This window comes from Branchiostoma floridae, chromosome 19 (assembly GCF_000003815.2).
Source record: "Branchiostoma floridae strain S238N-H82 chromosome 19, Bfl_VNyyK, whole genome shotgun sequence".
NCBI classification, from domain to species: domain Eukaryota; kingdom Metazoa; phylum Chordata; class Leptocardii; order Amphioxiformes; family Branchiostomatidae; genus Branchiostoma; species Branchiostoma floridae.
Genome location: NC_049997.1, coordinates 3,458,330 through 3,469,971, shown reverse-complemented (window position 1 = coordinate 3,469,971; position 11,642 = coordinate 3,458,330). Strand labels below are relative to the sequence as shown.

General features: G+C 40.8%; 3 protein-coding genes across 3 annotated transcripts in view; 1 reads left to right on the top strand and 2 right to left on the bottom strand.

Annotated features, from left to right (window-relative positions):
- The window catches only part of LOC118406407 (zinc finger and SCAN domain-containing protein 20-like), a 121,941-nt gene that overhangs the window by 30,257 nt on the left and 80,042 nt on the right, over positions 1–11,642 (bottom strand). The gene's annotated exons all lie outside the window — the stretch shown is intronic.
- Positions 282–2,758, top strand: LOC118406403 (zinc finger protein 888-like). The gene is made up of 2 exons (XM_035806444.1): positions 282–799; positions 1,330–2,758. The coding sequence occupies exon 2, from the start codon at positions 1,331–1,333 to the stop codon at positions 2,750–2,752; it is 1,422 nt and encodes a 473-aa protein (XP_035662337.1). The 5' UTR covers positions 282–799; position 1,330; the 3' UTR covers positions 2,753–2,758.
- On the bottom strand, positions 4,352–10,732 carry LOC118406413 (elongation factor Tu 2-like). The gene is made up of 7 exons (XM_035806454.1): positions 10,670–10,732; positions 9,938–10,064; positions 9,161–9,265; positions 8,288–8,445; positions 6,485–6,604; positions 5,098–5,246; positions 4,352–4,643 (listed from the first exon to the last, which is right to left on the bottom strand). Exons 1-6 carry the CDS (start codon positions 10,670–10,672, stop codon positions 5,106–5,108), a joined length of 654 nt encoding a protein of 217 aa, XP_035662347.1. The 5' UTR covers positions 10,673–10,732; the 3' UTR covers positions 4,352–4,643; positions 5,098–5,105.

Below are 11,642 nucleotides of genomic sequence, written 5' to 3'. Positions count from 1 at the left end.
TAAAATCAGGATATTTAGGGATATCACGTTGCTGGACGGTGGTTTCAAATTGCATTGTTTTCATTATAATGCAGTTTGAGACCTCCGTCCGTCAACTTGATATCTCGAAATACCCTTTGTGTTAAATACAACGAATAAAGGTTACCCTGCAAATAAAGGTGAACTAGCGTTACTATCTCCTGGAAGTTTGACTAGTCTGACGGTGTCTTGAAATGAAAGCTCGTTAGACACGACATAGACTGTGACGATTTAGTAAGTTGAGAGATAAGTCTTGAATTCCGATCCATCTAGGTAGGCTGCACTGATTTAATTTTATGAATGGCATCCTCTGGAGACCCCAAAACTAATGTGCGAGGGCGAAAAAAGAAAAACTCAGCAAATGGGATGTTATTGGGTGTCATGTGGCCACATTTTTTGAGAACGTGCTAAAATCAATCATTCAGATTCAATGCGTGTCATCCGTGAGATTTAGTATGTCAGTGTGGCCGAACATTAGAATGAATATGCAGAAGAAATGCCTTAGCTTAGGGCATCTTTTTTGTTAACCTTAAATCTCTTTATCGCAACCCTTTCCCTGTGGTCTGCCTTGATACTAACGGTAACGGTACCATACTAACACCGTGTTATTACTTGGGTAATCAGTGCCCTGACCCTTATGACCTCTAACCTACGTTCGAGGAGACGAGGTTTCTGGGTCAGCCACATCGTTTTTTTTCCCGGACTGGAGACTTCTTCGATCATCTAGTAAAGGAAGAACTGTTTCTACCCACCTCCCCCATTGGGTATGGTTATCAAACAGGTAGGGTGGACCTTATCAAGCGGTCATTGTTCAAAATGTAGCATTCTTTGCAAGAGATAATAGCTCTTTTAAATGGGGGCTAGTGATGCTACTGTGGGGAGGGGGGCGTCTCTTTACCAGGCTCTTTTCAGGGCGTGGATGATAATTTAGCTTTTTGTCGCCGGAATTTTCCTTCACTTCCGGCAGGAGCTTAACGCGGTAAGAGTTCAATTAGCTAACCAAGGATACGTACGATTTTGCATGGCAAACATCAGCTCTAACACTTTTTATTTGTAGAAAAACTTTATTGCACGACAGTTGTACATGGCACAATGTGTGGCAACAACTATTACAAAGTACATAGTAGGTGTAAAGAATAAGACTTAACATCCTAATTAACATAACAAGAAGGGCTAACACAAGTCTTTGATATAGTGTTACAATCGAGTTAGTATGCTGAAGAATATAATCGTGAATAATTTTCACTTCCTTGTCTTGAGTTTAACGTTCATTTCAAAACCTTTCATATTCATATTTCTTTTGTCCTTCAGCATGCCCAGGCAGCAGGAGTTCATCTGTGGCCTCTCGCACGAGGTGACCATAGCAGTCCTCCCCAGACTGAACATGGAGGAGCTGATGTTTGAACTCAACAGAAGGATTCAAAACCTGGACAAACAGAACAGCATCAAGGACAGGCTGGTCAGTATCCTTAGGGACGTGATGTTGGAGGAATATCGCCAGTTGAAATCGCAATCAGAAATGACCATGCCTGAACAAGACTGTGAGACAGTACTAGTAACAATGCATGAGAACATTCCAACAACGTACGCTGATACACTGTTAACAGCGACTTCAAGTTCAAGTCCTCTTGCCTCACTGCAAAATTCTGGACTAGACATTGTGAACAGCGAGGAAAACAACGATACCAGCAATGAAGTACTCATGCCCAAAGAGGAGCTCGCACTTCATGCAGTCCAGGTGCAGTTGAAAACTACGCTTTCTCCATCTGATACCTCCCTGATACAAACGAATAACGTAGTAGACTTTCGCATTAAAGAAGAAGAAGACGTTGCTATGACGACCGAGGATGAAGCAGGTAAAGCTTGTCATGATGAGCTCGACATTGACATTTCCACTTTCAGTATGCAGGAACTAGATACAATTAATCCAATGGGTCATTCCTGCATAGAGAAGCCTTTGGAAGGCAACCATACCTTTGAGAACACAGCTTTAACGTCTTCTGAACCGACTCCAGACTACGATCAAATCGGGCAAAGTTCCCAACCGCCCAGCCTGAATCAGGATGATGGTTGCACTGATGACAGAGAGACTGGTTTGGTGAACAGTGGACATGAACAAAGTCTAAAAGTGAATATTGAGGAAACTGCTTCTTGTGAAGTGGTTGTGACTCAGGACCAGGATTCTGAAAACAGGGTGTCTCTACTTTCTAATAAGAACTCTGGAGTTAATTGCGAACGGTACACGTGTGACGTTCGTGGATATAATACATCAAAGGTACATAAAATCTCCAAGCATAGGCAACATCACAAAGAAAAGCCTTTCATGTGTGGTGAATGTGGTTATAGGGCATCAAATAAGCCCAGACTTGTCGATCATATGAGGAAACACACTGGCGAGAAACCGTTCAAGTGTAACCAATGTCATTATCAGGCATCATATAAAAGTTTGCTTGTTAAGCACATGAAAAAACACAGTGACGAGGAACCTTACTGCTGTGACATTTGTGAATACAAGACCTACAACTGGTCACACATTAAGAGACATATGAAGTACCATGCTGGTGTGAGACCCTACAAATGTGAGCAGTGTGATTACAGCGCTGTTGTTAAGGACAATCTTACGAAACACATGAAATGTCACACCCGTGAGAGACCCTACTGTTGTAAAATGTGTAGCTTCCAGGCAAGTCAAAAGGCCAACCTTGTCAAGCATATGATAACCAAGCACCAATAAACAAAAGTTCAAATAATAAATGTAAAAATGGTTACATAACTTTGGTCGGGGAGGTAAAAAGAAAAATACTACATATATAACGTTACCTTCTGTCTGTACTGTGTATGTGGCGCTGTTAAGTTACTAACTTGAATGCAGTGGCACATTGTCCTCCTTTGTTCAAAAGCAAATTTTAAAAAATTCTGTGGCCCAAGGGCTATTGAAACGGAGATGGGCACCATCATAATGCACCACCTAATCCTGGAAGGATTTAACTAACCAGGGTGGGCTTTGGATTGTTTATCTACATTATGTACCTCAATGAAATGGCTAAAAGGCAAGTACCTCACATGAAACATGTTGTACATAGTTGCTTTAATGATAGAAATTAAAGTAACATTTTGAATATTGTATTGAAATCATTAGTAGCTAATGTTCTTGGTGACAATAACATACGAGGGGCGTTCAATAAGTAATAACTCTAACCCATTTTTAGTTGTTTGATCTAAATGAAATTTTGCATGTGTAATGATTCATATCTCTTTAGTTAATGTTGCAAAAAAGAGCTCTGAACTAATTGTGGTTTCTGATTTACTGGTGTTTGAACTGAGTTAGGTGTGAAATGGACCAGGTGTGAAATGGAGCCAGTTGAGTGTCGCGCAGTGATCTGGTTTTTGTATTTGAAAGGACGCACACCAAAGGAGACTTTTCATGAAATGAAAGAAACTTATGGTGATGATGCCTCATTATATGACCTTGTAAAACGTTGTCTCCTGAATTCAAACATGGCCGGAAGTCTGTGGAAACAGCTCCTAGACCTGGTCGTTCCTCTTCTGCCATTGATGAGGCATCTGTTGGAGGACCAACCTGGGGTGTCCTACGAAAACGGTGTCATGAGCTGTATCAAACGATGGGAGAAATGCATAACTCTGGGTGGTTCCTATGAAGAGAAAGACTAATAACTGTGCCAAGTTTCATTAATCTCCTGCTATGGGAAATGAGTCAGAGTTATTACTTATTGAACGCACCTCGTACCCCACTCTATGATATGACATATGGAAGGAAGCGCCTATCGCCCAACTGACTTTATACCACCCTACTTTAAATAAAGTTTTGCTATTTTAGGTGGTTTGATTACTGTAGAACGCCTTTAAGACAGAACTTCAATGAATGGGCTAAAAGATAACTCACATGAAACATGATGAAATGCATCATAGGAGACAAGGACGCCTTGAACACGGTGGTGATAATTGAAAGTTTATTGAAAGTTCTTGCCCGAGGGCTAATTGCAAGTGACAAAAAGTGACAAACAATGGTGAACATGATACCATAGTACTGTAAATGCAGAAATGTTCGCGGTGGATTAATGTTCGCGGTTTTCGCGGTGACCACTTCACCGCGAACTTAAAGCCACTCCGAACATTTTTCTATTATGGTATTAGACTATAGTCTATGGTGTTACCACGAAATTAAAACCACCGCGAAAATTCCTTTTTCCCGCTACCCCGAAATTAAATCCTCGCGAACTTAAATGCATTTGCAGTAAGCGACTAATTCTAGTGATAAATTCACTAAACTAAACCATGTGTGGGTTTTGTGATGTTAAGAGGAAGGTAGTTTTCTTTTTGTCTGTAAACGTTGGGAGATAAGGGTGGAATTTGATGGCCTCTTTAAAAAAACTGCTTTCTTTCTTCATCACAGAAGGGGCAGTTTGAAATAAAGGCTGAATAACTCACGATAATAAAGGCTGAACAAGTCACGATACATATGATATCTGCATAGAAAGAGCCCATCATCCACCTTACTACATGACACTCTACTTTAGAACAGTTTCTGGGATGAAACAGCTCGGCAGTCGAGGCAGCTACCGGCCGGAGGAAGTCCTCTGATGTCCCTCAATTCTCAGAAATAGCTGAAATCAAATTAAATGTAATGTAATGTAATGTACTAAAGACATTTGCCGGCTACGGTACATATGCCCGAAGAAAATCTAATAAATGTCACTTCTTTGAAATTAAAGGGACATCGTCAAATTGGGGAAGGGTACTATACATAAATTTATTGAAAAATGTCCCAACAAAGATAGCGTTGGAGGATCGGAAAGTGCATAATTGCTTGTCTGTATATTCTCAGACATTAGGTTTCCTTGTACCACACTTTATGGCTAATTTTAGGAGTCAATTTGGTTTTGTTTCCAAAATTTAGACATGCGATTATAAACTGCTTACATGTGACTAATATACTTGTATGTTATGTTATGCAATGTTATGGGTGGGGTAGTTACATAAAACGTTTCTGTAAAGAATCTTTATAAAAAGGAATGATGAATAGAAAAATGTAAAAGCTCTAATAACAATGTAAAGCACCTTGAAGCCTATTCCACTATCTTAGACACAATCACAGCACCGACTGTCTGTCCAGCTTCAACGATGGTAAACATCTGAGGTTTTTCCATGGCGATGGGGGTTGTCAGGGTTACTACCATCATGAGGTCATCTCCTGGCTGCACCATGTCCTGTAGTAAAATGTACATTTTTTTTATAAAACAATAACAAAAAAAGTGTAATTAGATAGATTTTGGAAGATGTATGATAAACAGAAAGTGTGATTTCTGAAGAAAAGGGTCTTGGTTACCGCTGGTTACCCCATTTTGTATCATTTGGCCCTAAAATTAAGTTGCCTTCATGCAAAAATGCAAACACTGGCTCGCTAGGGTACTTGTTGCCAAGGAAAAAGAGTTACCTAGCAACCGTTGCTATGTAAAAGCAGGTTTCCATGGGCTTCACCCCTAGAATTGCTTCCATCGTTGTACAGAACAATTACGCCAAGTTTCATGCTTTTATCATAATTTGAACAATTTTTGCACCAATCGCCTGAACTATAGTTAACAATAAACTAAACATCGTCTGTTGGTTTCTTAGCTGACAGAGTACTAGTACCGGATGTTCATGGGTATATTGCATGACGTCATGTTTTCATATTTCTTTTCATATTTAAATAGCAGTATAAGTAATCGGTTAACCAAGACAAATATGGACGATGCTGGTGCCATGATTCAGGTTAGATGACCAACACTTGAGACAATATCATAGTGTCAGTAAATAGCAACGTTTATACTAACATCCGAACTTTTGCCAGGACTTGAGTACGAATCAAGTCTTCAGACGGTCAGTTTGATATCTTTTCTGTTACCTAAGTTTGTATGTGAATCATCAAGGAGAGGAGATGATTTGAATGGGCTAAACAAGAATTGTCTGCACCTTATTGGAAACTCGTATCATCTGTCAACTCATCTAGGATTGATGATAAGATAAGATGAGATTGTTGGTTTTTTTTACTTAAGATTCGTTACAAGGTGGCTTTTCATTTGAGGTATGGAGAGAAGGCTTTATGTTATTTTAAGGACAAAACCTCATCCATTGACTATGAGAAAGAAACGGCTGAAAACTTGCTTTGTATTTTATAGTAGAGTGGACTCATTCCTCAGCTAACCAACTTCTATCGCATAGCAGGCATCCCTCAGCAAGACACCTGGAGCCGCATACCAAGCCGGTTTCTTTGCGTACAACGTCTTCAATGGCTAGTGACTTAATCAGCCTAGTAGTTACCAGGTTTACTAAAGGTTTTAAAAAACTTGAACTATGCGGCTCCAGAAGTCTTACTGAGGGATGACTGTGGTGCGATAGATGTCGGTTAGCTGAGGGATGAGTCAATTTTACTATATACATGATGACATGTATTTGCACAACTTACCACGCTCTCCGGAAGTTCGATGGCTCCTTCAACTTCAATGTTCCGGAAAAAGAACTTAGGTCGATCAGCTTCGGATATCGGCGTGTCACGTCCACCTTCGTCTTTAGTCAGCATGTATACCTGTGTTAGATACACGAACAGTTAGTCAGCATTTATACCTGTGTTAGATACACGAACAGTTAGTCAGTATTTATACCTGTGTTAGATACACGAACAGTCAGTCAGTATTTATACCTGTGTTAGATACACGAACAGTTAGTCAGCATTTATACCTGTGTTAGATACACGAACAGTTAGTCAGTATTTATACCTGTGTTAGATACACGAACAGTTAGTCAGTATTTATACCTGTGTTAGATACACGAACAGTCAGTCAGTATTTATACCTGTGTTAGATACACGAACAGTTAGTCAGCATTTATACCTGTGTTAGATACACGAACAGTTAGTCAGCATGTATACCTGTGTTAGATACACGAACAGTTAGCCAGCATGTATACCTGTGTTAGATACACGAACAGTTAGTCAGCATGTATACCTGTGTTAGATACACGAACAACAGTTAGTCAGCATGTATACCTGTGTTAGATACACGAACAGTTAGTCAGCGTGTATACCTGTGTTAGATACACGAACAGTTAGTCAGCATGTATACCTGTGTTAGATACACGAACAGTTAGTCAGCATGTATACCTGTGTTAGATACACGAACAACAGTTAGCCAACATATATACCTGTGTTAGATACACGAACACTTTTTTTAGTCAGCATGTATACCTCTGTTAGATACACGAACAGTTAGTCAGCATGTATACCTGTGTTAGATACACGAACAGTAGTCAGTATTTATACCTGTGTTAGATACACGGACAACAGTTAGTCAGCATGTATACCTGTGTTAGATACACGAACAACAGTTAGTCAGCATGTATACCTGTGTTAGATACACGGACACTTAGCCAGCATGTAACGTTCTGCCTGTGTTACACGAACAGCAATATAGATTCAGCATATACATTCTTGGCAAGCCGTTGAAACTGATAAAGTGGATAGGTTTCTACCGTATGTTAGCACTAAAGCAACGATGCGTTAACATTAGTGGTGGGTACCGGTACAGAAAATTCAGGTCCAGGTCCGGTTCAGGTCCAGAAAATCAGGTCCAGGTCTGGACCTGAACCTGAACCTGGACCTGATCCAGTTTGTGAAAAATTGTGAAAGGACGATACTCAAAACAATGGCCCATGTCGGTGCAAAAAAATCTGTTTTGTGGTGTATTCGACTCCCACTGACGTTTTAAGTCATACAAGACTGCCTACCTCTGTGCGATTGGTTGTAGAACTTGGTAGAAATGACTATAAACTCTATTCTACTTCACTCTTAAGCTTGTTATTTTCTTCCACCGGTAAGCTCCAAAACGTGTGAATGCCTGATCATATAATCTGTTCATTTTCCAATAGGTCAAACATCCAGTCCACCAAATTTTTTCCGGACCGGTCCAATTAGAAAAAAAAAGGTTTCATACCAGTACTCCGTACCGGTACCCAGCCCTAGTTATCATATAATGTGATATCTCATCATATCTGCATCATAACGCAGCAGAAGGAAGAACCGCCCCGTCGTGGTGGCCATGCCCCCGATGAAGCATTTCCCTGCGACCGCTGTGGCCGGGTGTGTCTGTCCCACATAGGACTGACTAGCGTGCATGTGGCCGACGTGGACCAACCCCCTAGCTAGATGATCTCCGTTCGTGAAGTCCAGCCAAGTGAAATATATCCCATCTAAAGCTTAAGTCACTACACCTACCATAGCTTCAAACTTGGTGTGAGCAGTCATGCTTCCAGGCTTGGCCAACACCTGCCCATGTACCACCTCATTCGGCTTTGTATCCTTCAACAGGACACCTACGTGCCCTCCTGCACTCTCCTCGCCTTCATCCAATACTTCTCCATCGATCTCCAGGCCTGCAAACGATGATAAAGTTGCGTTGATTTAGATTAGACATCAAGGTAACAAGATATGACAAAAAGCAGTTACTCAAGAAAGTGGATACGGGTTTGGAAACGATTAGGCAGTCAGAGAGACACACACCAACAAGATCTCTTCATTGTCACTGACGAAAACTAGTGGATGCTAGTTGAAACGTCTGCCCGTTTCCAAGACCATACTAGTATCCAATTGCTTGATTAACTGCTTTTTGGCAGATGATAAAGTCGTTTTTAGTTGCTTAAACCATTGTTTATTCATGACAGCCCAAATCGGCCTGCACGTCGCTTTTCATTGAGGTAATGAGGGAAGAGGCAGGGGTCAGACAAAGTATATGATAGAGATACAGTTTACACCATTTAGAGTCCTGATAAGTCATATGTACAAGGCCATATACATGTACATACTTCTACACATACATTACAAAATGTATTATAGTTATAACTGCTACACGATTCGAGTCTATTCATTTAGGTCGTTTCCCTTACTTTAAGAGTTACTTAAAGGAAGTCAGAGTTGATGTAAGAAGAAGAATAACACACCAGCAAAACTATATGTTTTTCCTTCGGGAAAAAAAATGTCGATTCAGCGGTCTTCTTCAGTCCAGATGCTGTTCTCAGTTGAATCATTTTAGTTCTATGACATCAAGCACTCTTTGCTATTGTAGTGTTTAGTTACGGCGGTTTTACCAACCTGTGCAAGTCGTAGTAGTTGTTTCCTTTATTCCAACTATCGCCACTTCGTCTCCAACTTTGATGACCCCGCTTGCAATCTTACCCCTTGCCACTGTTCCGCGACCTGCAAAACAAAAATGCAGACGTCACAGTTGTGTTGCACAATAGATTGCACAAAATGGGTCAATTTAACGACTAAAGTGCCACCTAAAATGATGTGGCTAAAATGGGCAATGACACCAAGCATGCACAAAGCCAACAACTTCTCCTACTTTCTTAATCTATGTGATTGATATCGGAGCTTTTGGGAAAGCTCTATTTTTGCAGTTCATTGCACAACTTGAAGGCCACACCGACTGATTTTATGGATGACATCCTCTGGAGACCCCAGAACTAATGCGCGAGAGCGAAAAGAAGAAAATCCAGCAAAAAAATAAAAAGTGCTGCTAACATCCGAATCATTCTTTCCCAGGCTTAGCTGGTCTTATGTTCACCTCCAGTATGACTGAAAGAGGTAGTCGTCACCATTTCAATCATGTTTATATTTCTATTCTTGGTTAAAGATGAAACAAGGGCGCATATCGCGCAGTGTCCCCATTCCCTGACCATGTACCCCTTGCCTTTGCCTGGAGAGCAGGTCCTCCGGTAAGCATGACATTCTCATTGACCAGGGATGATCTGGTTTGACATGTGGCCAATGTCTTCTTTTAGGAAAACAGGCGAAAATCAATGTGCACGTGGATGTCATCCATGAAATTAAGTCAGCTGTAGCCCAATAGTCAACATTCACACTTACCTTCAATGGTGGCTACTTCCTCGATTGGCATGTAGAAGTGCTGATCTTCCGAATTCCCCTTCTCGAGCAGGTTGTGAGACTTCGCTAGCGAAAAGAGCTTTGACTGCCATCCCCCCGACATACCCTTAAGTACAAGGAGACAAGCGTATTCATATTGTTCCAACAACAATGCCATTTTTCAACTCAACACGCACTGTGCTTATTACTCCTTTCCACGCGCTCTCTCTGCGACCTGAAATTTGACAGATTGCTCAACGAATTGTACAGAAAAGAAACCATTTTTTTACACTTTGTGTGTTTTGTTGTCCTCCCCACACTTTTACATGCTGTATGATATACCCCAGTATGAAATCAAAGGTCCTATCTAGGTAGCAGTGAGAGCGCATCGCGATCGCCGTCTAGTGGAAAGGGTACCAAAGATATGAACATGGGAGTGGGCATGCGAACAAGCTTAAAGTGTCTCATGCAAAATACGAAATGATGAGTCATGACAGTAGAAATACATGTACATGTACAAGGTGATAATGATCAAAAGAAAATGTTCAAAGTAGGGAAAAATCAAATAAAGGCAAATTAAAGGTTGATGAGTTAATATGAAAATTACATCAAACACTAATTGTACTCTCGAAAATTCATTAGCTTGTAGAGGGTTCAAGACGTACGCGCGACGGACAAAAAGAACGCTATGTTATAAAAATTAAGATCTAAAGGATAACTTACCCTAAAGGATAACATTGCACTCCTTGCCTCCCTCGCCTTCACTGCATCTGAAATGGGCGATATCGCAGCAGTTTAGTACTGTCAATGTGCGTGTAACTTTTAGCCAATTCACATTTCTAAGATTTAGAGGGCAGAGTGTTTGTAAATGAGAACACTGACTATAAGAAATATCACTGACACATTTTTTTCAACTGCCTTTGGTCTATGGGCAAATCTAGAAATGGCGAAGGGAACGAAAGGGGTGACATCTTTTGTTCAACCACAGTTTGCTCTTTACATGATAAGATTTGCTATTGAAACACATGTCTTCCTCACAAAAGTGGCACTTATCTAATTGATTCATGTCATTTCCAATATGTATTTACGACCCCTAACTACAATAATAAGATACATTAGGGCCCGTATAGCACGTGCACGAAATTTAGCCACAGGCACGGACAGTAAACTGTACATGTCCACCCTGCTTCAAACTTTACTAAACATGTCAGCACTTACACACGGTACAGCACTGACTTGAGCTGATCATTACTGATTATTACTAGAACTGATACTAATATCCTGCATATAAACCAGGTCTTGCATAAAATTCACAGAGATAAAACCAACATGCATATACATGCATCACAGACTGTAAAAGACTCTGCAACAACGTCTGGATAAATAAATGAGACAGGGTATTTAAAGGAAGACGACTTGAAACGAGTAACTAACCCAGGCGAAAACAACCGCCAAGATCACAGCAATCTCCACGATGTGACGAATGGCCATGATGATGCGCACTGCACTTCACTGACTTCGAGGAAGAACTAAAAAGAGACAACATGGTGAGGTTTCGGTCTCAATTGCACTGATCTGGCTCCGAAGCCTCAAATTTGTCCTGGTGGACTGCCGGATACCTAAGGGGGGACCTCAGTGTATCCCACGGATAGGTCCTGGGGTCTATTTGTTACCGGTTCCCGGAATGATTTTAAGTTCTCCACTATCG

What these genes read in the sequence shown, in the direction of transcription:
- LOC118406403 (XM_035806444.1), top strand. Translation starts at nt 1,331, where the DNA reads ATGCCCAGGCAGCAGGAGTTCATCTGTGGCCTCTCGCACGAGGTGACC.
- LOC118406413 (XM_035806454.1), bottom strand. An exon ending in GGAAGTAGCCACCATTGAAG is followed by an intron (nt 9,266 to 9,937) that starts GTAAGTGTGAAT and finishes TTTGTTTTGCAG; the next exon opens with GTCGCGGAACAGTGGCAAGG. An exon ending in ACACCAAGTTTGAAGCTATG is followed by an intron (nt 6,605 to 8,287) that starts GTAGGTGTAGTG and finishes TATCTAACACAG; the next exon opens with GTATACATGCTGACTAAAGA.